The 24,729-nt window shown below is 53.9% G+C and overlaps 4 protein-coding genes across 14 annotated transcripts; 2 read left to right on the top strand and 2 right to left on the bottom strand.

The window, feature by feature from the left end:
• Positions 1-3,342: 3,342 nt before the first annotated feature.
• Positions 3,343-6,853, top strand: GALT (galactose-1-phosphate uridylyltransferase). 2 transcript variants are annotated; one of them, XM_046021781.1, is made up of 11 exons: positions 3,343-3,483; positions 3,768-3,937; positions 4,155-4,230; positions 4,333-4,381; positions 4,499-4,628; positions 4,784-4,840; positions 4,986-5,108; positions 5,383-5,515; positions 5,615-5,698; positions 6,011-6,165; positions 6,459-6,853. In XM_046021781.1, exons 1-11 carry the CDS (start codon positions 3,402-3,404, stop codon positions 6,537-6,539), a joined length of 1,140 nt encoding a protein of 379 aa, XP_045877737.1. In that variant the 5' UTR covers positions 3,343-3,401; the 3' UTR covers positions 6,540-6,853. The 2 variants fall into 2 exon arrangements, with proteins under 2 accessions (XP_045877737.1, XP_045877738.1); XM_046021782.1 differs by having other exon boundaries at positions 3,434-3,565.
• Positions 6,854-8,288: 1,435 nt separating this feature from the next.
• On the top strand, positions 8,289-24,582 carry IL11RA (interleukin 11 receptor subunit alpha). Of its 8 annotated transcripts, none has more exons than XR_006820793.1 (14): positions 8,289-8,341; positions 11,432-11,531; positions 11,822-11,882; positions 12,844-13,013; positions 13,149-13,263; positions 13,384-13,416; positions 13,502-13,668; positions 14,389-14,552; positions 15,336-15,477; positions 15,808-15,927; positions 16,038-16,134; positions 16,371-16,453; positions 23,386-23,508; positions 24,252-24,582. XR_006820793.1 is itself a non-coding variant. In XM_046022859.1 (13 exons), exons 2-13 carry the CDS (start codon positions 11,432-11,434, stop codon positions 24,275-24,277), a joined length of 1,278 nt encoding a protein of 425 aa, XP_045878815.1. In that variant the 5' UTR covers positions 8,289-8,341; the 3' UTR covers positions 24,278-24,582. The 8 variants fall into 8 exon arrangements, 6 of the variants coding, with proteins under 6 accessions (XP_045878815.1, XP_045878817.1, XP_045878814.1 ...); XR_006820792.1 differs by having other exon boundaries at positions 23,386-23,695; XM_046022859.1 differs by lacking the exon at positions 23,386-23,508.
• CCL27 (C-C motif chemokine ligand 27) lies at positions 17,446-18,692 on the bottom strand. Its single transcript, XM_046022863.1, has 3 exons — positions 18,106-18,692; positions 17,818-17,950; positions 17,446-17,635 (listed from the first exon to the last, which is right to left on the bottom strand). Exons 1-3 carry the CDS (start codon positions 18,290-18,292, stop codon positions 17,476-17,478), a joined length of 480 nt encoding a protein of 159 aa, XP_045878819.1. The 5' UTR covers positions 18,293-18,692; the 3' UTR covers positions 17,446-17,475.
• LOC123953006 lies at positions 20,965-23,345 on the bottom strand. Of its 3 annotated transcripts, none has more exons than XM_046022865.1 (4): positions 21,978-23,345; positions 21,540-21,607; positions 21,248-21,307; positions 20,965-21,127 (listed from the first exon to the last, which is right to left on the bottom strand). In XM_046022865.1, exons 2-4 carry the CDS (start codon positions 21,584-21,586, stop codon positions 20,971-20,973), a joined length of 264 nt encoding a protein of 87 aa, XP_045878821.1. In that variant the 5' UTR covers positions 21,587-21,607; positions 21,978-23,345; the 3' UTR covers positions 20,965-20,970. The 3 variants fall into 3 exon arrangements, with proteins under 3 accessions (XP_045878821.1, XP_045878820.1, XP_045878822.1); XM_046022864.1 differs by lacking the exon at positions 21,978-23,345 and adding an exon at positions 21,903-21,970; XM_046022866.1 differs by lacking the exon at positions 21,978-23,345 and adding an exon at positions 21,683-21,887.
• Positions 24,583-24,729: the final 147 nt, after the last annotated feature.

Raw genomic sequence — 24,729 nt, 5'->3', positions numbered from 1 at the left:
TATTTGACAAGCTTACATTTGGGCCCAAGTATACCCGACACAGTGGAGTAGGGACTTGGACCCCAAGGTGACATGCTTAAGCTTGGGCCCAAGTATACCCACGGCAGTGGAGTAGGGACTTGGACCCCAAGCCTAGTTAAGGCGGGGGTATTTATGGGTTCCTGTTACTAAAGCAGGGTGGGGCTTCCTAGAACTAAAGTAGGGTGGGGGTCTTTAGAACTAAAGTAGGGTTGGACTTCCTGGACCTAAAGTAAAGTAAGGAAAGTTCAGCCCTTGGGCACAGGGGTCTGAGATGGCTGTACTTATGCTAAGGCTAAACCTGAGGTGGGATGGCCTTGATGCTAAGGCTAAACCTGAGGTGGGATGGCCTTGATTTTTCTCGGCCTCCACAGTGTTCTTTTTAATACTTTAACAACATTGTAGAAGAGATCTTGGAGGAGAAGGGCTCGGTAGGCCCCACCTCAGCCATTGTTCTTCCCCCAAAAAGTGATCTTGGGGAGACAGAAGAGAAGTGTGGAAATGTTCCTGAAGAGATGTTTCTGAAGGGGGTGAGGAGTTAGCTGGCATTGATGAGGGAGCAGAAGGCAAGCAAGGACAAAGCACAAGCTGACACTGCAAGAGCCCCTTCCCTCCACACAGGGGGCAATGTCACACAGGTGGGACAGGTGTGACATTCCTCAGGCCCTGCTGGCAGCCCTAAAGCTAAGGAAAGGAAAAAACAAATGCATAACTTACAGAGATCACTGTCCAACAGGACAGCAGCCTCCCTCAATTTACAAATGTTTTAGTGATATTTGCAAGAAAAAAATTATTATCAATAACCCAACTTCCAGAAGGAAGCTCCTGTCTTCAGGTTAATGCTTTACTAGAGGACAAGGCCTCCAATCTCTAGAAAGTCCTCTTTACCACATGAAAGTTTCTTAAAAACCTCTCCTTTCGGGGCACCTGGGTGGCTCAGTCATTAAGCGTCGCCTTTGGCTCAGTTCAGGATCCCAGATGGGGTTGAGCCCCACATTGGACTCCCTGATCTGCAGGAGCCCTGCTTCTCCCTCTGCCATTCCCCTGCTTGTATTCCTTCTCTCACTGTGTCTTTCTCTGTCAAATGAATAAATAAATAAAATCTTTGAAAAAAACAAAAACAAAACCAAAAAGCCCTTTTTCCTTACCCCCAACTCCCAAGTATACAATCAACCACTCCTCACAACTCTGGTGCAGCCCCTCTTTCTGTCCAGGACAGAAAGAGGGGCTTTTAATAAAATCACCTTTTTGCACCAAAGACATTTTAAAAATTCCTTCTTGGCCATGGGCTCTGGACCTCACCTACATTCAAAACTACATCATCACAATCCAAGAAGTGACACCAAAGCACTGGTGTTCTTGGGAAAATGGGACTGCAAAATCCAGTCACTCCAACAACAAAGATGGCTGAGAGAGGAGGAAAACAAATCTTCTATCTCAGCTCCCCTTACCCCAACTCCAAAGAATGAAAAGCCAGTGGTATATGTAAAAGCCTCATTTCTCAGTTCCCTGCCCCCTACCTAGTAGCCTCTTTAAATTCCAGTCTGAGGACCTAGGGCAGAGATTAGGTCAATGACCTAAGACCCAGTTTTTGCATCTTAGCTGCAAAACACCGGGTTGGCCTGGCCTGGGTTGGGGGAAGGGGCCTCCCTGCTACTGTGGGGTTCCTAGCTCACTAGGTTTCTGTCTTGAGTCTCACTGAAATCTCAGAGGCATTTTAGAGCAGTGAGAAGAGCCTGGAAACCTGGGTTCAAATCTTAGCTAGGCCACTAATCCTCTGGCTGACGTTAGGCTTCTGTTCTTCACTGTGGAATATGGAGGAGGTTGAAACAATATTTAGATGTCTTTTTGAAAGTGTCAGGGGAGGAATTAATTTGGATTTTAACCTAGTGTAAAGGAAACACCCCTGATCCCACCTAGGTGGTGGCTGGAGCTACTGGCCATGGGGTCCCCTTCACACTTTCACGATTTTTCTTCTTTTCTTCTTCTTCTTATTTTTTTAAAACTTATTTTATATTTTTAAAGATTTCATTCATTTATTTATTTGTGAGAGAGAGAGAGAGAGAAAAGCAGGCTCCCTGCTGAGCAAGAAGCCTGACGTGGGGCTCCATCCCAGGACCCTGGGATCATGACCTAAGCCGAAGGCAGTGGCTTAACCAACTGAGCCACCCAGGCATCCCTCTTTTGTTTGTTTGTTTGTTTGTTGTTTTTTTTAATAAGGTGTGCTTTCTTTTCTTTCTCTCTTTAAAAAAAGATTTTATTTACTTATTTGACAGAGAGCACAAGCAAGGGGAGCAAGAGGGAGCAAGAACACTCTCGCTGAGCAGGAAGCCCAGTGCAGGGTTTGATGCCAAGACCCTGGGATCAGGACCTGAGCCAAAGGCAGAGCCTAACGGACTAAGCCACTCTGGTGCCCCATTTACTTCCAAGTTTCTTTCTGTCTTAAGATTTTTTTTTTTTTAATTTATTTGACAGAGATCACAAGTAGGCAGAGAGGCAGACAGAGAGAGAGAGAGAGAGAGGGGGAAGCAGGCTCCCCGCTGAGCAGAGAGCCCAATTCCGGGCTAGATCTCAGGACCCCAGGACCATGATCCGTGCGAAGGCAGAGGCTTTAACCCACTGGGCCACCCAGGCGCCCCACTTCCAGATTTCTTATAGCCCTCTTACACTGCTTTATTTCTTGTGCTTTCGGCATGAGCGTATGAGAGAGAATATGGTTACTTAGCCTTTTTTCCCCAAACCTGTTTCTCCTGCCTGGAGGGGGCGGGGTGTGAGTTTGGAGAGCTATCCACTCCTCCAGGTACTAGCTGGAGGCCAGGGTTCAGCTAAAGCAGATCACTCCCACCCTCAACCCTGTACCATTTTGCTTCTCCTCCACCATAACTATTGAGCAAGTAAGTGAGGTAGCTATGGATCCAAGGTTATACCCCTACTTGGCCCTAGACTGTAAGCTGCGGGAGAGCAGAGGCCATGCCTGAGTGGTGCAGGGGCATCCCTTTGCCCCACATGGAGCCTAGGCTAGGGGCCTGGCACACAAATACTCAGTAAATATTTGCTAAATGAATGACCGAATGGACTACTGCATACAGCAAAGAAATCTTGTAAATGTCATGGAGCTGAGGGCTCTGCAATACGTGGCTTTTACAGAGATTCTTCTAAGATTGTGACTTGACCCAGGGGTGTACTGGGATGTCCAAAGCCACCCCTCCAAAGTGCTAGGCTGTCCTGAGTCCGGCTCGCGATTGGGCGGGTGCGCGGGCGGGCCCTTTGACAGTCACGTGCTGGCTACTGGCCAGTCATCGGGGCGGGGCGGGGCAGACCCGGAGGTGGGTGAGAGTCGGCTTGCACAGTTCCAGAAGATCCCCACCCACACAAGTGGTCTGATGTCGCGCGGCGGATCCATTCCTGAGCAGTGCCAGCAGGCGTCAGAAGCAGACGCCGCCGTCACCACCTTCCGGGCTAGCGGTAACTGCAGGGCGTCTGGGATCGCTGGAACGAGGAGCCGAGCCCTCCCTTTGCTTAGAAAGTTACCGTCCCTTCCCCCCAGGTCGGCGCGCCCACCCCGCCAAGCTGGCGCGACTGAGTTGTGGTCCCAGTAATGGAAGCTGGGAAAGCTCAACGCGGGCCATTGGCTCCTGAGCCGGACAGGGCTGAGAGGGTGCTTCTGAGGTTGGGCCTGCTGGTGGGTGAGACCCAGGGCAGAGAGGGTCAGAGAGTTTTGCCAACTGATCTTGTCTCTCTGTTCCCAGAACATCAGCATATCCGCTACAACCCGCTTCAAGATGAGTGGGTGCTGGTGTCAGCTCACCGCATGAAGCGGCCCTGGCAGGGGCAAGTAGAGCCCCCTCTCCTGACGACAGTTCCCCGCCATGACCCCCACAACCCTCTGTGTCCCGGGGCCACACGGGCCAATGGAGAGGTAAGCCTTTAGAACCTACTTCTGCAACCGAACCAGGAGTAGTAGCTCCCTCTTAGAGCTGCCCCTCGCCCACAAGGGAGTAGACCTCCTCCTGTGTTAGGTCGGACCAAGTCTTTGACCCCACAGCCCATCTTCCTCGTAGCCTGTCCTGCCCCTGAAGCCCACGTGACTTGTGGGTAGGGAGCAGCAAATGCTTCTACCAAAACCTTGTCAGTAGGTGAATCCCTACTATGACGGCACATTTGTGTTTGACAACGACTTCCCAGCGCTGCAGCCTGATGCCCCCAATCCAGGTAACCCGGGATAGCTGCTGTTGGGGGGGGGTGGGGGGGTGGGGAAGAGAGGCTGGACCTCTTGGGGGACTTCTGTTGCAGACCGACACCCTTTTACCTTAGGACCCAGCGATCATCCCCTTTTCCAAGCAGAGGGTGCTCGAGGAGTTTGGTAACTATGGATTTTCTCTCTTCAACTCGGGGCTTGGACTGAGCGCTAGGGTTGGGCTCTGTTCCTAGCAACAGCTAAGCCCTATATCTCTCTCATTTCTTCTCCCACGCTACCTAGTAAGGTCATGTGCTTCCACCCCTGGTCGGATATAACACTACCACTCATGTCGGTCCCTGAGATCCGCACTGTCATTGATGCATGGGCCTCAGTGACAGAGGAGCTGGGAGCCGGGTATCCTTGGGTGCAGGTCTGTGAGGTTGCCCCCTTCCTTGGATGGGCAGGGAGGGGGTGACACAGCTTTGGTGCTGGGAAGTGGTGTGCCTGTTCTCAAAGGGTGTGGTCTGGAGAGGCTGATTTGGTGTCTCTCTGGCTACTAAAGCTCCCTACCTCTCTACCTGATAGATCTTTGAAAACAAAGGAGCTATGATGGGTTGTTCCAACCCCCATCCCCACTGCCAGGTAAGTGTGTCAGGGGCTCCGGTGGATTTCTGGGGTGAGTCCAAGGCAGTATTGTGGGGAAGGGAACTGGAGGGACAGGCTAAGTAATGTGGAGGCTTGGGGGTGAAGGATCTGCCAGCTCTTCTCTCCTCCCGCCCCTTGACAGGTGTGGGCCAGTAGTTTTCTGCCGGATATTGCCCAACGTGAGGAGCGAACTCAGCGGGCCTATCAGAGCCAACATGGAGAGCCCCTGCTAATGGAATATGGCCACCAGGAGCTGCTCAGAAAGGTGGGAAAAACCCAGACCCTGTTTTCCCAAGGAACCCCTAACCTCACCCCAGAAAAGAAAGGTCTGTGAAGGAGAGGGGTAGAAGGGAAATAGCAGGAGACTTGATGGGAAGCCATAGCAGTAATCTAAAGGAAAGAGGATGGTGGTAGTAGTGGAGGTGGTGAGAAGCCATCAGATTCTGAGTACATTTTTTCTTCTCCTGTTTGCTGACAACCCCTTCCCCGTCTCACCTCTCCCCCACTTTGATGACTTCATCTCCACTCGGTCTACCCAGGAACGTTTGGTCTTAACCAGTGAGCACTGGTTGGTACTGGTCCCCTTTTGGGCAGTGTGGCCCTTCCAGACACTGCTGCTGCCCCGTAGGCATGTGCGGCGCCTGCCTGAGCTGACCCCTGCTGAGCGTGATGGTGAGTCTCCCAACTGACCCAGGGGCCACATACAGGATGGGGATGGCTCTGGTAGGGCCAACATTTTGGCCCCAGCTGAGAGTCAGGCTCTGATTCCAGATCTAGCCTCTATCATGAAGAAGCTCTTGACCAAGTATGACAACCTTTTTGAGACGTCCTTTCCCTACTCCATGGGCTGGCATGGTAAGACTTTGAGCATCCATACCTAGCCCCAGTGTCATTTCTGAGGTCGTGAGGCCGAGATTAGTGGACTGTAGCTCCCAGCAGGCTTTGAAATACTTTTTGGGGGAAGTGTCCTGAGCAGGGATGCTGGGACTGAAAGTGGAACAACAAACTTGGTGAAACTATGCTTCCCAGTGTTTTCCAATGCCTGGTCTACTTACTGGCAAGGAATGCTGGGAGATGTAGTTTTCAGGTACCCAACCTGGTTTGGGGGTAGGGGCTAGGCGGAAGAATTAAAAATGGGCCTCTCCAGTTTTCTCTTCTTCCTCTTAGGGGCTCCCACAGGATCAGAGGCTGGAGCCAACTGGGATCACTGGCAGCTGCATGCTCATTACTACCCTCCACTCCTGCGCTCTGCCACCATCCGGAAATTCATGGTTGGCTATGAAATGCTTGCCCAGGCCCAGAGGGACCTCACTCCTGAGCAGGTCAGATTTCAGAGCACCCTAGGTTCTTGGGATCCTTTTCTCTCCCGTTTCTCCAACGGAGCCCAACAATCATGACCCTGAAAACCTCATAACCTAGGCATTCCTAAGGACTCAAGCTGCTCAGCTCTACCTCTGGTTATTCTGGCAGTCCTTATCACCAGCCTCCTGGTCCTACAAGCCTTCCCCCCAGTGTCTCCTAGGCAGTCGTTACTACTGTTCCGCTCATATGACTCCATACCACCATTCTGGGCAGCGCTTAGATAACTCCCTGATTGTCCCCTGTTCCCTTCCAGGCTGCGGAGAGACTAAGGACACTTCCTGAGGTTCATTACCGCCTGGGGCAGAAGGATAGGGAGACAGCAACCATCGCCTGACCACGCTGACCACAGGGCCTTCTGCTTGAGGGAACCAGGGACTGGGGTTGGGAAGATGTGGGATCAATAAAACTAAACTGTGTTTCTCAAACTTTAATCACATATTCTAATGACAGAGGAGTATGAACTATAATCCTCAGGGATTTGAGTTAAAGGCCGATGGCACAGCACCAGCCACAACTTTTCTTTTGCCTGCTGATACTCAAAAACTTAGAGTAAAAAAATTCCACCCCAAATCTCAACCCAAATGAAGACTCAGTGTTATATCTGGCCTATAGATTCTCGTATTTCTGGAGTAACAAAGGCAACACAGTTTCGAGAAATGTTTAAAATCTTGAGTTCTTGTCTGTGGCTAAGGCTTTGGGAAGCCCAGAGCCCCCTTCACCACCACCCCTAGGATGATGCGTCAGCTAATCAGGCCTAGGCCTGAGGCTTTGGTGGGGAGCTGGTGAATAGGAGCCTGGTCCCAGTGGTCAGTGGCCAGACACTGGGCTGCTGGCCAGAACCCTGGCTTTGTGAGTGGCTGCAGCTTGGCTCTGCTCCAGCCCACAGGGGCTGAAGGGGTGGGTAGGGAACGTGCACATGGCTTTGTGTCCTTGACTTGTCTAGACTTTAACGTGCAGCATATATGGGCAAGCTCTGCCCACTTGTATTGCCCATGGGCCCCAGTCAGTGCAGGGGAAGGAAAGCAAGAAAACAGCTTTGGCAGGAAAGGGCCTGTCAGAGTTAGGAGTCCCAGCCTGGGGAGAAGGGACCCTTGAGTCTGCTCCCTCCCCTCTGCATCTGTTCCCTTGGTAAGATTATGAGTGTGTGGCAGTAATAGGGCATGTGACCCAGGAGACCTGATGCCACCTAGTGCCCTTCAAACTTTCAGGTGAGGATAGGGCTTGTGAGCAATGCAAGGATGGCCTGAGGCTTTTCATCTTAATTCTTCTCTCAAGGTAACTGAGTTCGGGAGGGGCTGTCATGCCAAGGCTACGCAGTGATGACTTGGCCCAGGAGTACCTTGGCTGCCTGCCTTCTAGTCCTGGGGTTTTTTTTTTGCTGTTGTTTGTTTGTTTTTTTTTTCCTTGAGACCCTGGAGGGGTAGGGCCTGGGACTTGGAGTGTCTGGAGGGAGCTCAGACAGACATGGTACACATCTCCCTTGAGACCTCAGTGACTAGGGAGTAGATACAAACCCTGAATGGGGTGGCTGGTTTCTTAAGGCATGCACCTACAAACACCTGACCATACACCCTTGATTTGGTTGCATTTTGGAATCATTTGGGAGTTTTCAACACCGATGCCAAGGCCAGCTTCCAGAGATTCGGATTTAATTGGTTTGGAGTGTGGCTTGGCAGTTTTAAAACCACAAGGTCCAGCAAAGTTTGAGAACCATTGCCCAACACAAGTCCTTATCTGGAGTCTGGGGCACCTTCAGCTTCTCCAGTCACCTGCCCAATGGCTCCCGAGCCACCGAACTTGTGGCTTTGTTTTTGGACTGCTGGAAGGAGGAGGGGCCTGAAAACTTCCAGTCCTGCTGTCCCAGCAGGGTAGTGCTGTAGGCGAGGACCCAGGAATCCAGCTCCACACTCTGTCCCCCAGCAGTCTCCTCAGTCCCGGACGGGACAGGAAGTGTCCGGCAGAGGTGGGGTGGAGGTGATTGGCAGTTGGAGGCTCCAATGGGCCCAGATTTCACCCCTGTCCTTCCATTGGTGCCTGGGCGGAGCCGCCCCCTCTGCTGGGGCCCCAGGGCGGGAGGGAGTAGAGGCCGGGGCAGAGGGCGAGGGCGGAGGGCTCAGGCGGCGGAGGCCGCAGAAGGTGAGGCCTTGGCGGGGGGGCGGGGAGTGGTGGCGGCGGCGGGAGTCCCCGGGGCAGGCCTGCCAGGAGAGGGCGGGGCAGGGTAGTGAACGATTTGAAGGGCCTGGACCGGCTGTCGGGCTGTCAGTGTGTGCGTGTGACTCTTAGGCTGTGTGTGACGATGTCAGCGTGTGGACCTGTAGCTGAGTACCGCTTGGTGCAGCTGTCAGTTACATGACTGCGTGTGTCAATGCGCGGGTGGTCGAGTGTGCATGCGGCTGTGCGAGTGTGGGATTATGTGCTCTGCCCATGTGCAGTTTTTGGTGAGAGACTGGGTTGTGTGTTGGTGTGTGAGAAGGCCTGTCACCACATGGGGAATGGGTTTGGGGAAGGTCTCTGTGGGGTTTAAGACTATGTGAGAGTGGGTGACTGGGTTTATGTGTGCATTGGGTGACTTGAGCAGTAGCAGAGCGAGAGGGAGACTTGTAGAGTCAAAGAGACAAAGGTGAGCAGGGGAGCTAGGCACAGGGGTACACACAGGTAGTATGTGTGTGTCCTGTGTCAGACCGTGTATTATGTGTGTGTCCTGTGTGCTGTGTTAGACTGCATGAGAGTGGAACTGTGTTGTATCTTGGGGACCAACTTCATTAGTCAGTGGGACTGACCTTTCTGCTTAATGCCCAGCAAAGACAGACCCACGCCAGCACACTTGTCTTCCCTTCCTTTCTGTGCCCTGGAATCCCTCTCATTGGTCTACAGCTTATTTTCTGTTTCCCTGTCTCAGTTTCCTTTTATTTCTTTTTCTCTCCTTACTACTGTCTTTCTAGAGCTGTCAGTCATCTGTGTCTCCTCACAGTTTTGTCTGCCCAGGTATCTTTTGTTTATCTGCCTCTCACGTCCTCTGCATCTCCGTCTCTCTCTCTTTCTGTACCCCTGTGCCTAGCTCCCCTGCTCACCTTTGTCTTTTTGGGTACATGGGGGCCTGAGCGGTGGTGAGATGTGGGATCTGCCATGCTAAGAGCTCCCTGAAAGAGGGGCTGAAGTCGTCATGAGGATTTGCTTTTAGGGAGTGCTGCGTCCCCACCCCAGGGGCAGAGTGCTAAGTGTCTGTGTGTCTGTGTGTGAGGGTATGGATATGAGCCTGAGTGAGGGTGTCTGAGTGTGTCCATGTGACTGTGAGTGGCTATATCTGAGAGTGTGTGTCTGAGGGTAAGTGTGGGTCTTGTGTATCTGGCACCAAGGGACCAAAGGCATTTCCTGGTGCTGGGGCCCAAAGAGTGGAGGGGGAGGTGAGAAGTGGCTGGAACGTCCAGGGGCAGAGGGACTGGACTCTGGGTTTTCTTTATACCTCCCAACCTGGGGCCTCCCTTCCCCTCAAAAAACAGCTAGCTATGCCCCAGAGAAATATTTGCTGGGGAGTGAAAAGAGTGGGGGCAGGAGTCTGTGTCTGATTTTTCATTTGGTTATGTCCCTGTGTGTTCAAGGAGTGTCTTTTTGTTGACTGTGCTTAGCTGAGTCCACGAATGTGGCTGGGTGAAAGCATAGGAAATCTCTCCCTGACAGGGACCTAAGCAGCCCTCCTTTCCCTCTTGCTGGCCCTGGCTGTGTCTGTGGCTTCCTTTCCAGACTGGGGGGGAGGCCTCTTCCTTTCCCAGGGCCTCGGGTGGGAGGGGGGCAAAAGGGGAGGAGGGAGGAGGAATGAGGGAGGTGGGGGGCCTCGCTCAGGGCGGCTGAGCTCTAGGGCCCAGAGGGGCGGAGGAGGGAAGGGGAAGGAGGGGATGATTCTGGGGTCCCAGAACTGAGTGGAGCTGAGACGGGTGCTGTAGCTGGTGGGAGGAAGTCCTGGAGACCATGGACACTCAGCTACTGGGATCACCGAGGTAGGGCGGGGCTGAGCAGGGTGAATGTGGCTGGGGTGGAGGTGGGGGGGGGGAGTGTGAGCCACTAGACACATTCAGAACGATACACAGACATGTGGAGGCCCTTGTTCTGCTCTGCTTGAGAGCGCTCAGGGCTCTTTCTCTTTTGGAGCCCTTGCTTGCCTGGGCCCTCTCCCTATGTGCTCCTCCTATGCCCATGGCCACTTCCCCACTGCCTTTCTCATCCTGCTCTTCTCCCATCCTGCTCTTCTCCCATCCAGAATCCCTCTCTCCCACCACTCCCACGGGCAGTGGTTATCATACACCTCCCTTGCCTTTCTAGTTCCCGCTGCCCTAGCCTGGATCTTGCGTCCCTGAACCCCACCACCTCCCGGTTTTGATGTCGGAGCATCTTTTGGTCCTGTAGCCTCTACTCCAGTCCCCTTCCCTGCAGGCTTCTCACTGCTCTCAGCCTTCTCTCCCCTCCCCGACACCCTGTCTCCATCTCCTGGCTCCTTGCCCACCTCCAGCCTCTGGCAGCAGCCAAGGCATCTGGATCTGCTTAACTTTGCAGCCTCAGCCTGCACCCCAGCCCCATCCAGCCTCATAGGCTCGGGACCAACAAGATTCCAGAGTCAGGCCCAGATGAGTGACCCAAGGAGCTGGGCTCAGGAGAGAAGAGGCCTGGCAGCCAGAGCAGGGCTAGGCCTCGTGGTAGGAAGACAGCGTGGGCTCAGACGCACCACGATAGCACCCCCATCCAAGTTTGACGAAGGCTGTCTCAGGTTAACCAGAGGCAGTGAGTCGCTCTGGGCCAGGTGGGGGTAGACACTGGAATTCCCAACAGCTGGGTTAGAGGAGTTAATGGGAGTGACTGAGCTGGTGCCAGCACTTGGTGCCAGGGGTGGGCGCCAAGGGTGGTGTGTGTGTGTGGGGGTGGTTCTGCTGGCACAGTCTGTCGCCTCCGGCTTTTGTTCTGGGCCTTAGGCCCAGGACTGGGATGGAGGGTGTGTGTGTGTGTGTGCGCGCGCGCGTGTGTGTGTGTGTGTGTGTATTGTGTGTTTGCATGTATGTGTATGGGCGTATGGTGGAAAGGGGGACCTTAGATCAGATCCCTTGCTGTTTTCTGATATCCTCATCCCATTTGGGACCAGTTTGCTTCCTAGAAGTTCCCAGTTTAGAAGAGGAGGAGGCAGGCTTTAGCCTCGCATCTGGGCATGGGGGATTGCTGACCCTACCTCTCTCTCTACAGATGAGCAGCAGCTGCTCAGGGTTGAGCAGGGTCCTGCTTGCCTTGGCTATAGCCCTGGTGTCCGCCGCCTCCCCCTGTCCCGAGGCCTGGGGCCCCCCAGGTGAGAAGAATCCTGCTGTATGTCTCCAACTCTGACTTATGACTTGCCACCCTCCCTGTGAACCCTTTCCTTGCCTAGTCTGTGACCCCCAACACCTGACATCCAACCAGGCAACATTCCTTCTCTGCCCTGTCTTCTGACCTCTATCTCTAGATTATAACATGATGCTTTGAGCCAGTGACCCCACCCAGGCTTAAAAGTCTGCCGTTTACCCCATCGTGCTCACTAAGAGGGGGCTGGGATGGGAGAGAGGGAAAGGAAGAGCCTTTCCTCAGAAGTGCCCTCCACAGGGGTCCAGTATGGGCAGGCTGGCAGGCCCATGACACTGTGTTGCCCTGGAGTGACTGCTGGGTAAGTGTCCCTCCCCTGCCCACCGGGCTGACGGTCATGACCCTTTCTTGACTCTGTCCAGTCCTCGTGCCCTTCCCATCCTTGCCCCGTGTCTTTAATCCTCATCTCTCTAGCTATCCTAACCCTCAGACCATGCTTATTCAACAGAAAATTTGAACCAACATGTATTGAGCACCTGCTCAGTCCCTGGTCTGTTCTAGGCTCTGGGATCTAGCAGCGCACATGCCTGGCAAGATGCCTGCCTGTGTAGAGGTTACATTCTAGTAGGCTAGACAGATAATAAGCAAATATAAATCTTGCCAGGGAGTGGTACCTGCAGGGCAGAAAATCAGAAGAAAGTGATGTGGAAGAGGATAAATGATTGGTTACTTTTTTTTTTTAAAGATTTTATTATTTATTTGACAGAGAGAGAGATCACAAGTAGGCAGAGAGGCAGGCAGAGAGAGAGGGGGAAGTAGGCTCCCTGCCGAGCAGAGAGCCCGATGTGGGACTCGATCCCAGGACCCCAAGATCATGACCTGAGCCGAAGGCAGACGCTTAACCCACTGAGCCACCCACGCGCCTCTGATTGGTTACTTTTTATTGGTAATAAGGGAAGGCTTCTCTGAGGAGGTAACATTGAAGCTAATTTCTGAAGGTCAAGAAAGAGACAGCCATGCATATGTTAGGCATTCCTGACTGAGGGAATAGCTAGTGCAAATGCCCTGAGGTGTGAATGAGTTCAATACTCTTGAACAGAAAGAAGACCAATGTGACTGGAGTGTAGTGGGTGAGGGGGCGAGAGGGAGGAGCTGAAGAAGGAAAGGAAGGCAAGGACTAGATCACCAGGGGCTTTGTAAGCCCCTGAATTTGAAGGACCTAAAAGGGTTTTATTGCAAGCGCAGTGAGAAGCCAATGGAGAGCTGTGGCTTGGGTTGACACTTTAAATCTTCCCTCTATTATCACCTCGTCTCACCCCCAGGGCCCCGGTGTCCTGGTTTCGGGATGGGGAGACGAGACTGCTCCAGGGACCTGACTCTGGGCTAGGGCATGAATTGGTCTTGGCCCGGGCAGACAGCACCGACGAAGGCACCTACATCTGCCGGACCCTGGATGGTGCACTTGGGGGCATTGTGACCCTACAGCTGGGCTGTGAGTTGGGGAGGGAGTATTGGGTGGCCGCGATGAGGCAAGGGGCTGCTGAGGGCATCCAGGTCCTGAGTAGGCCCTCTAGGATGGGAAGGACCTGGGGACTTCTCAGACTCCAGTTGCACCTTCTGCCTCTAGACCCCCCAGCCCGCCCTGTTGTCTCCTGCCAAGCAGCTGACTATGAGAACTTCTCTTGCACTTGGAGTCCCAGTCAGGTCAGCGGTTTACCCACCCGCTACCTCACCTCCTACAGGTGTGTGCATGATTGGGTGTGTAAGCCTATACATTTGGGTGTGCATGGGAGGCAGAAGGCCTTAGAGGGAGGGAAGATCCTCTTTTCCTTCCTGACTTCAGATGGTCCCCTCCCTGCCAGGAAGAAGACCATACCAGGAGCTGATGGCATGAGGTAGGACATAAAGGAGAAGCTGGGGACTCCAGCTGGATCCCCTAATGAGCATTTCCAAAGCCCACAACCACATCGTCCCTCCTAGGATGAATCCATCCACAGGGCCCTGGCTGTGCCCACAGGATCCTCCAGGGACTGCCCGCTGTGTAGTCCATGGGGCAGAGTTCTGGAGCCAGTACCGAATAAATGTGACTGAGGTGAACCCGCTGGGGGCCAGCACACGCCTGCTGGATGTGAGCTTGCAGAGCATCTGTGAGTACCCATTCCTGCTGCGCCTCAGAGACCCCAGATGGAATTCAGGGCACAGATACCCCAACACCGAACCTCCACCTGCCAGAGCTCCTAAACAGTTCCCTCCTGATGGAGACCCCATTTTAGCACATGGGTAGCTACCATGGAGACTAAGAAGCTGAAGAGATCAGCCCAGGAGGCAGGGTTACCTCAGCCTCTAGAGGTTGCTACCCCTAGCCTCTCCTGGCTTCCTAGTGCACAAGTCCTTCCTGGGTGCCTAGACCCAGACTGCCTCTGGTTCCAGGCCCTGTGCTAAAGGCAGCCATGCCTCGTGTCCTCCCTGCCCAGTGTAAGCCCTTGCTGGCCCCTCTTTCCTTTTGATCCGTATGTGGGAGGGGGAACTAAAGCTCTAGCTAAGAGCTAGAGAGAGACAAGCAGACCCCACACTGAGCATGGAGCCTGATGTGGGCCCAATCCCATAACCCTGAGATCCTGACCCGAGCTGAAACTAAGAGTAGGACGCCCAACTGGCTGAGCCACCCAGGCACCCCAGCTCATTTTATAACAGGGATAACAGACAGGTCCTGAGCCCAGAGGATGATCAAGTTTAAGATTTCCCCAAACCCCTTGGAAGTGTTTCCTTCAGGTACCTTTAGGCTTATACCCACCTTCCCTTGGGAGGTGGTGGGGAAAAGACAGGTACCTGTGCCTGTCCTGACTTTGTGTCTCCACTACCCTCAGTACGCCCTGACCCACCCCAGGGGCTTCGGGTAGAGTCGGTTCCTGGCTACCCCCGCCGCCTGCATGCCAGCTGGACATACCCTGCCTCCTGGCCCTGCCAGCCCCACTTTCTGCTCAAGTTCCGACTGCAGTACCGTCCGGCGCAGCATCCCGCCTGGTCCACGGTGAGGCCTGGAATGTGTCCCAGTCTGGGGCTATGGCTTCTGCCTCTGGTTTCGTGTCCTTGGCTATTCTGCATGGCGTACTGGCAGGTCACCAGAGCCCTGTCACCTCCCCCAGTAAAGTACTGTCCCTGGGTGATCCTTTGTGCGGGGTGCTGGGGTTGCTGCCGGGTGCGAAGGGCCCAGTCTCTGCCCTGTGGGAGCTGTAACTCTGATGCCAGCCCATCTGTGGGAGGTCAGGAGTGGCTTTTTGCAAATAACTTTTCTAGGAAAAGGAGTGCCTTTCACCCAGAGGCACATTCTCATACAAACATTCATATATCCAGATGAGGACAGTAGTGAATTTCCACCTCTGAAGATGTTAAAGATTGGCTGGCAGCAAGTCTGGGGAGCAGCGGCTTCAGATAATGCCCAGTATTTATTGGGTACTGCCTGCCCGCCAGGCACCATACTACACATTTAGCATGCATTATCTTACTCAGGTACATTCTCCGCTATTTTACAAATGAAGAAACCAAGGCACAGAGTGGCCCAAGGTCACTCAGTAAGTGCTACAGCAAGGATTTGAACCCAGGCAGGATGCCTGTGTAACCACTATGCACTTTTCATCTTCCACACACTAGATGTACACCTGATGCCACCAGCCACCCCATGTGAGGCCCAGACAGCTCCCCCGGTCTGACAGGGACGGAACTGGGAGGAAGGGGTGCTCTTTGCTAACTAAGGGGAGATAGGCTTGGCATTAACAACCTAGATAACTGGCCGAGGAGCCATCTTCATTCCCAGGTGGAGCCAGCTGGATTGGAGGAGGTGATCACAGACGCCGTGGCTGGGCTGCCCCACGCTGTACGAGTCAGTGCCCGGGACTTTCTGGACGCTGGCACATGGAGTGCTTGGAGTCCTGAGGCCTGGGGAACTCCGAGCACCGGTGAGAGACTGAGCCCAGGGCACGGGCACCAAGCCCGTCCCGCAGCATCTGTCGGCTGGATTGGTGTGCAAGTGGGCTGCACGTACATGCCCTGCCAGTGGCAATTGAGGTCCCAGTCTTCAGCCTTGGCTGTCCTCAGCCCTGCCCCAGCTTAAGCCCTGCCCCTCAGCCTCCACCTCCATTAGGTCCCCGGAAGCTAGCTCTACCCTTTCGGCTTCCACCTCCTGGGCTCGCCCCGTGTCCAAGCCAGGCCCTGGCCTCCTCTGGCAGACCTTGTCTTCCACTGCCACCCCGTGTGAAGAGTTCTCTTCAGGTCTCGCCTCCCTTCAGGGCCTTTGCTGAAGGAGGTGCCAGCTGAGGGACAGCTACAGGAGCCCTTGGAGGAAGAGCCTCAGGCAGACAGCCCTGCTCCCCCCAGGCCCTCCCTCCTGCCAGACCCACGGCCACTTGGTAAGCTTGGGCAGGTGAACAAAAGTTGTATAGGATGGGAAAGCCCTGGAGAGAAAGGGTTTGGTCAGGCAGCCTCACTCTGACTGTGGGCTGTGACCATCCCCTCTCAGACCACAGAGACCCCCTGGAGCAGGTAGCAGTGTTGGCATCTTTGGGAATCTTCTCTTTCCTGGGACTGGCAGCTGGGGCCCTGGCACTGGGGCTCTGGTAAGTAACTGACAGTGGTCCCTCAAATTTGGATCCCACACAGATGTTCTGATACCCACAGACCACACCCATTCCCACCCTTCATGATTTCCCAGGGAAACTCTCTGATTCTGGAACAACTACCCCCGTCTCCCTCCAACCCCCACTTCATTATTTGCACTGATTTATCTCGTGACCTTGTATTTATACACTGTTTTGGAGGAGACAAAGATGCCCACTACCTTTTTGTGCTCCAGGCTGAGACTGAGACCAGATGGGAAGGATGGACCCCAAAAGCCTGGGTTCTTGGCTCCAGTGATTCCAGTAGACAAGATTCCAGGTGAGTAGGTCATCTAGGAGGTTTGGACTCAGAGGTGTGTACCCTCATTTTGAGTGTCTGGATTAATAGCTGGATGCTCTCGTCACTTTAAGGGTGTTGGCAATCAGAGTTGGGTCACCTCATTCACACCAAGTCTGAGCTCAGGGATGGACCTTTCATTCTTGGGTCCTTGGGCTCAGAGTTGGGTCTCTTCCTTCCCTCACATGGTATTTGGGTTCTTCGATTGCCCCCCCCCCATTTTCAGGGTGTTAAGCTAAGAGCTGGATATCTGTCTTGATTCTGGGGTGTCTTGGATCAGAGCTGGGTCCCCTCCCTTATTCTCAGTGTATCTGGGTCCAGAACTAGGAACACTTCATCTTCAGGGTTTTGGGGTTCAGAGCTGGGTTCCCCTACTCATTCTTGGTGTTGGGCTCAGACCTTCGTCCCCTCTCTCATTTTCAGGGTGTCTGGGCCAAAATCTAGTCCTTTTATCTTCCTTGATTTGCCTCCTGCTTCTTCTAGGAGCCCCAAACCTGTAGATGACCCAGGAGGGCTTCAGCTGATTCCACCTATAACTCTGTCTTGCTGGTGTGGATGGACAGATAGAACCCAGGCAGGATAGTAGATCCCCACGGAGGCAGGAGGGCGGGGAGTGGTCTCAGCTGGAGATTCTGTTTGGAACCTAGTTCTGTCAGACTTTGTTCCAGACTTGCCAGCTGAAAGGTGCCTGGACCTCTCATTTCATCTCAGAGCTGGAGGTCCACCTGAGGAATGTGTGTAGATGTGTGTTCATGTCTATGTGTGCCATGTGTGTGTGAGGTAGGGAACATGTTTTCTCTCAATGTATGCATGTAGGTGCCTGGGGAGTAGCTGTGGCTCCTTGGCACTTGGCCTTGCCCCGGGAGGGGTTTGTGAAGATGTGAATAAAGAGAACGAGGAGGTTCTTCTGTTTATTAACATGTCTCCCAGCTTCAGATTCAGGGCCCACAGGAGAATGCACAGAATTTGGAAACCACAGTCAGAGACTGTTGTCCAGTGTTGCTTTATTGTTCCAGCTCCTGGGGGCTCTCGCCCATTTTCCCTATCAGCCCCAAATTCAGGTTAGGCAGAGTCCTCTGGAGCCTCCTCCCTTGGCGCTCGAACCACCGAGCCAGGCTGCGGTTCTGAGGGTGGATGCAGACACTGCGTCGAGACAGGTGAAGCCTGGGAAAGGAAAGGTGCAAAGCCATAGTCATAGCTTGGCGATGAGGTTAGAGTCCAGGGGTTAGGGCAAAGGCTAGATGAAAACCCGAGTCAGCATCAGAATTAGCAGTTGGGGTTGGCATCAGCATCAGGGGATGGGACTGAGGTCAGGGGTCTGTATAAGGGAGAGGGTCAGAGCTCACACGAAGGCCTGGAGGTGACAGTCCCCATCAGCATTCTGCACTTCCACCCGGATGACCCTCCTCAGTAGCTTGTTCGAGAGTGGCTGGCGGTAGAGCTGAGTACAGCAGGTAATGCTGGTTGGCAGTGGCAGTGCTAGGGGACAATGAGGCCATGTGTTCAGAGGGCTCCTGACCCAAAACCCTTCCATCAGACACCTGGAGGATGGACTTCCTCGGTCCCTTTCCCTCCATCCCATTCACCCAGAGGCATTCTGAGGAAATGCCCTTCTAGACCCCCCAAGCGCTCACCTGCTCCGGGGTCTGGGCTTAGCAGTAACAGCAGCAGCAGCAGGAGGCTGCTTGTGGAGGAGGGCCCCTTCATGCTGCTCAGCCTGGGTACTTCTCTCTCTCCTCCTCCTTCTCCCCTACCTTTTATCTGGTGCCTTTTACCTGGGGCACCAGGTGAGTCAGAGGCAGCTGAAGATGTATTGCTCATCCTGTGACATTCCTGGGCCCTAATTGCCACAGACCCCTTCCTCTTCCAGGGCTGCCATTTCGCTTGGCTTCTAAGCCCTGGACAGAGAAGCTAGAGAGAGGGGTAGTGCCTGATGTGAAGACTGATGGTACAGTGACTGAGTAAGGGCACCTAAGTATCCCCATGTCCAGGGATGGACATTCACTCTCACAAACCCACAGACACACCTCAATCACTCAGTCAACCTTATGTCCAGAGACAGAATCACATAGCCCCAGTGGTACTCGAAGTCCCACTCCCACATAGTTGTGTCTTCACAATCATTCAATCACACACAAATTCTCATAGGGATTGTGGGTGGGGTGGGAGCAGAGGGCAGGCCAGCACCAACTTGCCTTCATCTTCCCCTCTCTCCTTCCTGCCCTAGCCTGCCTGTCTTATCAGGAAAAATTGATGGGTATGGATCCTTAAAGCAAGCTCTGCTGGCTGAAGATGAGTCTTGGCTGGGATAGTCACATCCAGAGTGAGGAGCTGGGTGCTACTGGGGTACCTTTGGGATGCTGAGGTGAGGGCTGCTTTTCCCAGGGAGACGAAACAGGGCGGAAGGATGGGGTGGATAAGGTGGAAAGATAAGAGAAGATAAAGTTCTTTGGTGCCAGGTTGCTGCTGTCAAACAAGAAAAAGACCCAAGAAATCTTACCTTCCTATTTTCGCCTGGTCCTGTCCCAGAAATGGCAGCCTCTTGCCAGCAGGGGCCTGGGGGTTCCAGACTCAGTCCTGGCTTATTGAGACATCAGACTCAAGAGCTCAATTACTTCTCTTTTGTTCTATTCAAATTCCGGCCTCTCCCTGCTGCCCACCCAGGTCCAGTAATACACCCCCCACCAACCCTTACATATTTTGCATCCCATCATCTTGCTAAAACCCTAACCTCTCCTCTTCTTCCTGTCGCTTGTCTCCTAATTGCATTTCCAGCCCCCAATCCCTTCTTCCCCTTACCCCCTAAAGCAAAAGTCCTCCTCCTCCTCTTGTCCTTTCCAGGAAGCCAGGAACTGCCTGTGGTGGGGAAAAGCTGCTAAGTTTAGTGCCTCTGGCACCTTGAATTTCCCACTCCTGGTCTGGGGATTTCAATCCTCAAGTCCTGCTTTCTATTTGAAACATAAACTGAGTCATAACCTAGTAATCCAGACCTTATCTGGTTGTTGTAAGGGTGCCTTCTGCAGCCTTCTGCTCTGTGGCCAGCTCTGCTCTAAGGGGCAGGCCTTCTCTGGGGATAGGGACTCAAACCTATACTGGGTTTGAGTTCAAACCTATACTACAGCATCTTGCTGCTGCAGGGCTGCTGAAACAAGTGGGAGGGACCATCCATTCCAAGAGTAAGAACTAGTCCTCGTCCCATGCTGACCAACTCAAGCTTCCCCTCCTTCCTGTCCAGGGTGAAGCTTGAAGGCCCTTTCCTGGAGTTTGTCTTGTGGATACTCAGGAATTCTGACAGTGTCCTGGTGAGGTGTCGGCCCAGGGCTGGACTCCACTTTTGACAGGGTTCTTGATGTAGATATTCTGAGGAAATGGCTCAGGAACCTGGGTCCATTCTTGAAGGTGGCCACAACCCAGAGGTCACTCATCTTGAACTGCTAGTACCAGAGGCCTTGGAGTCTCTCTCCCACCCTCCAGTCTGGACTTGTGCCCCAGAGCTTGGGTGCAGCTCTTGGGATGCCATTTACTTATCCCAGATCTCCATCAGCTGGTTGTCTGCCACATACTTTGTGGTCTTTCCTGGACCAATCGGTCCAGATACCTGGGAAGACAAGAAATGAATTCTTCCAGGTATGCACCCATCTCTCCCCTTCGGCTCTTCCAAAGATAGGGCCAAGTCTTCTCCCCAGCCACAGTCTGCTGTGGTGGGGGGAGCCCCAGGCTGCAAGTTAGCTTTGCCCCATAAATTGGGCTGTCTCTTTTAACTTAATCTTCCCCGTACCTTTTCTGGTGCTGGGTCTCCTCCTAACTGAAAGCAGGCCCACTAGGAGTCCCTCACCCTCAGCACTTCAGGAGTTAGAGAGTCTCAGGTCAACTAGGTGACAAGACAGGGATGGCAGGGAGCTGTGGCCTTTGGGTTCTCCTAGGGATAGAGCAAGAACTGCTAGGTAAGCTGATGCCAAGTATCTTTAACCTGGGAAACACTGGGGGAGCCAGAAGTTGCGGTATTGATTGTAGGAAAGATCTCCAACCACCCCAAGTCACTCCCCTGTGGCAGGCTGAAGGAGTCAGCGTCTAGGAATCTTCTCCTCTCACAGCCTACTTCCTACAACTCTGGGCTTACAGTAGTTTAGATTCACTCTCAGAAGAAGATTCTCCAGACACCTGGCCAAGTCCTGTCTAGAAGGAAGGTGGAACACATCAATGTGGGGATAGGCTGGGAGGAAGACGGGGACAGGGCTACTTAGTTCCCAGCGTATAGGCTATTTACAGTGAAGTGTGTGTGTGTGGGGGGGGAGTTAGGTGGCACAGGGCAGTCAGTGACAGTAACGGGAGGCCTGACACTGAGAAGGGATCCTTATAATAACCGGGGCCAGGATATGGAAGGGCACCCTATCAGGGAGGGAGGCCCTGTCAGTAACAAAAAGCAGGCGTGTAGAGGGCTCCCAGCCCGAACGGCGGCAGCGGCGGCAGAGTCAGGAGGGCAGCACGGTGGCTTCGGTTTAAATCTTTAATGCACCGGCTGGCTGGGCAGTGGCGGTGGGGGTGCGGCGGGGGAGGCCGCGACCCGAGCGCTGGGGGGCAGGGCCCAGGCCGCTTGACAGACAGCTCATCAGGCCTCGTAGAGGCTCCAGCTTCTGCTCCCGGGGATGCGCCGAGCTGTGGGGCAACCCGACAGTGGCATGAGGCAGGGAGGGGACTCCCGGATTCCCCCCACCGTCCTCCTGAGGCTTAGCCTCGTATGCCCCGGGCAGGTCCGCGGTGTCGCAGCCCCCTCACCTCCTGTCCCTCCGCCACATGCGCAGCCAGGGGAAAAAGTAGAAGCAACCCCAGTAGATCCTGCAGAGAGAAGGCCGGGCCGGGCCGGGCGGGGCGGGGCTGACCCCACGGACTCCGCCGCTCAGACGCCTCGCCCCTCCCTTGGAAGGCTCCGCCCCGCCCTTTGGAGGCGGTTCCCTCCGCAGCCCACGCCCCCTGAGGGGCCCCACGCCTCCCGCCCGCGGAGAACTCGCGCCCTCCCCCCACCCCGGAGCGGCTAGGTTCCTCCTCCGCAGAACCCGCCTCCACTCACTCCTCCTCCGCCTCCAGCGCCACCTCGTATCTCCTCAATCCCGACATGTCCTGGGCTCCGAACGTCTCCTGGGGAGCGGCATGATTGGATCAAGGATACTCCAACCCCAGGTCCCCCTCTGTCATTCTCGGGACCAGTCTGACCTGTTCTCAGATAATCTGAGGCAGGTGCCCCCGGGAAGCCTCAATTGCCACATTGGGACAGGGTGGGACTGAAGAATTGGGAGGCATCAGACGTTAAGGAATTAGGAGGTCGGTCACCGCGGGGGCCTGGGACATCCAGGGGGTCAGGACGAAAGATTTTTCGGTCATGGACCTGGGATATTTGGGGCCCTTAGGTGAGGGTTTCGGGGGCTGGCATCACCTGGAGGGGGGCTGAGGGGTCGGCGCAGCCTAAACTCCCGCCCTCCCTGGCTCCACCCCGGAAACAGACCGTTACCGTTACGTCATAGGGACTCCCTCGCGCTCCAGGGGTGGGGTTTGCCTATTACCCGGAAGGGGCGAAGTCTGAGCGTTTCTTCAGAGGAGGAGGAGTTAAAGTGTCACGCTAGAGGTGGAGCCAGGGTCCTTCTATCACTAAAGGGGCGGAGTCGGGCCCTATTACCTAGGTGGCGGACGGAGCGTGGGACTGTCTTTTGTCAGGGATAGAGTCAGATTGTGGAGCTCTCTCCCTGGAGACCTCAGCCCCAGGCAGCAAGATGAGAGCTTTGGGACGCTATCCAGTACTGTTTTCCCAGTCTTCTCTCGTCTTGCTCTGCCCTCTGCCCTCTGCCCTGCCACTTGTTTGGCTGCGGTCTGAGAACGAATAGGTCTCCAGAGAGGTCTCAGCGTGGATGAAGCCGACTACAGAAGTACTTGATGTGTGAGTGGCTTTGTCCAAGTCACTTAATGGCCAGGGGGTCACAGCCCTTCCTCTCTGAGCTGAAATTTATCTTCCTGTGATTTTTTTGTTCCTACAATCAATCATTCGGTCAGCAAATATATCATGCTAGGAATGGGTGTATACTGTGTAGCAGTAGAGAAGCCAGATTATTACAGGAAACGTAGCGCAGTGGTTGGAGGCAATAGAGCATGTTGCAGTAGAACCTAGAGAGTGCAATTAACCAAGCGAGGGAGGTTGGAAATAGCTGTCTCTTTGAATTTCCCATGTAATAGGAATGTCTTTGTTATTTATGAGCCCCTTGGATAGTCACACCTGAGTTTATGCTAAGAGATGGGATGACTTAGGATCATCTGGGGAGGGAGGAAGAGACCCTTCTGGCTGGACTGTAGGGGAGTGACCAGAGTCATTCAGGCTGAAGTGTGGCAAATGGGTACACTACTCTTTTCCCCCATTCCACCTTTTTTTCCCCTCTCATACCTCTCTTCCTCTGCCTGGGCCACAAACAAGATTGCAGACAGGTCCGTGGGTACCGGTTGGGCTTTACTGGAAGCATTGCGGTCTGGGTGTGGAGGAGAAGCTGCGCTCCTGCCACACTCATTCCTGCTCACACTCACACTCCCACTGACACTCCAGGACCTGTCTCTGCTGGGTCAGGTCTGGTGCAGAGCTGCTGGAAGCCTGGTCCTCCCTTCTGATCCTTGTTTCCCCAGGACTGCAGTGAGTCACATCCCTTCACTCCAACACAGGGCTCCCTCTGGGGCTGCCATGGGTTAACTACAGTGGTGCTTGTTCTAGGGCAGGAAGGAGAGGCAGGGTCATGGATTGGGGTCTTGAGCAGGGGCTCTGAGGGAGGAGGCACGGCTGGGGAGGGTTGGAGTTGCCTTTGCAGAGTTCTTCTGCAGTCTCTGGATGATGCGGTCCACCCAGGACTGGTCTGGAGGGCACAAAAGTGGTGATTTCTCAGTGCAGTGAACCTGGAATAAGAAGGAATGGAAGAATCCTGGAACCCAGCTTCCTGGCAGGCCGTGGTGTGAGGGGCAGAAACTGAGGACCGCATCTGGGAACCTGTTTCAGGGGCTTCCTTGTGGTGAGGAGCTTGGCAAAGAGAAGGGGAGTAAAATGATGAGTGGAGACCCAGGTGACAGAGGAGGTGATTGGAAGAGGAAGAGACCGTTCATTTTCACCACCTCTCCCACAAAGACAACAGTACCCTACAGCCATCATTGAGAAGGAGATAGGAACAAAAAGGCACCAGAAATGTTCCTGGAAATCGGGTACTGGTTCACCAAGAGACAGCGTCCTCGGAGTTGTTGGCATCACTCAGAGCTGGGGTGTGGGTGTAAGGGTTAGGGCTTGAGGGACTTTTACATGGGAAGACCACAGCACTGACTAGAATTCAGGATGCCTATCTGCTGCACCATAGCTTTAGTGTTCCTTTCTCTAGCACTAGCCTCCTCTTCCTCTGGCAGCCCAGGCTAAAGGAGATAGACCCTCTACAGAGAAGGGCAGACAGAGGCCCCAGGACCCATCCAGCTATTGACACATTAAGGAATAGCAGGGGCACAGGCCCATCTGTATCACACAGGTGCACACCTGGGTCATGAGCACACCCACACCCCACAAGTCTGTGTATAGATGGCACAGGAATGTGCACAGTGCACAGGTACACCTGACAGTACACAAGAATGCAGTCACAAGGGCACACCCATTGGCACGTGTACACTCTCAGGTTCACAGACTCACTCGGACCTGAACTCCCAGTCTCCTCCACAGACTCCCTGATCCCTCCTCTGCCCCTCATCTTACCATTTTACCCCTTCCCCTTCCCAGGGGAGACCAAGAAAGCAGTATGCTGAGAAGAGGAGTGGTGCTGTGCAGGAGGCCACGAAAGATGGAGGGAGATGGACAGATGGATAGACTCTTTGCAAGCAGCAAGTGTGTGGATTGCAGGAGTCCTGCTTGTGTGCAGTCTTTGTGAGACCATGAGGCTGGATGGCAGAGATTGAGTGGAAGAGTGACGGTGAGGGGGAGGGATTCATGATGGTTCTGTGATGTGTATGTGAGGCTCTTGCTGTCTTGTTTATGGCCTCCTGAAGGCTTCATTTTTTTTTATATCCAAAAATTTCTTCCTTTCTATTGTGTAATAAAGAATTTGACTGGTCTTCGTCTCTGATTTCTGAAAGGGAGACTTTAAATCTTTGAATTTCCCATGTAATAGGAATGTCTTTGTTATTTATGAGCCCCTTGGATAGTCACACCTGAGTTTATGCTAAGAGATGGGATGACTTAGGATCATCTGGGGGATGGT

Source organism: Meles meles, chromosome 11 (assembly GCF_922984935.1).
Source record: "Meles meles chromosome 11, mMelMel3.1 paternal haplotype, whole genome shotgun sequence".
In the NCBI taxonomy this organism is placed as follows: domain Eukaryota; kingdom Metazoa; phylum Chordata; class Mammalia; order Carnivora; family Mustelidae; genus Meles; species Meles meles.
This window is presented reverse-complemented; position numbering and strand designations above follow the sequence as displayed.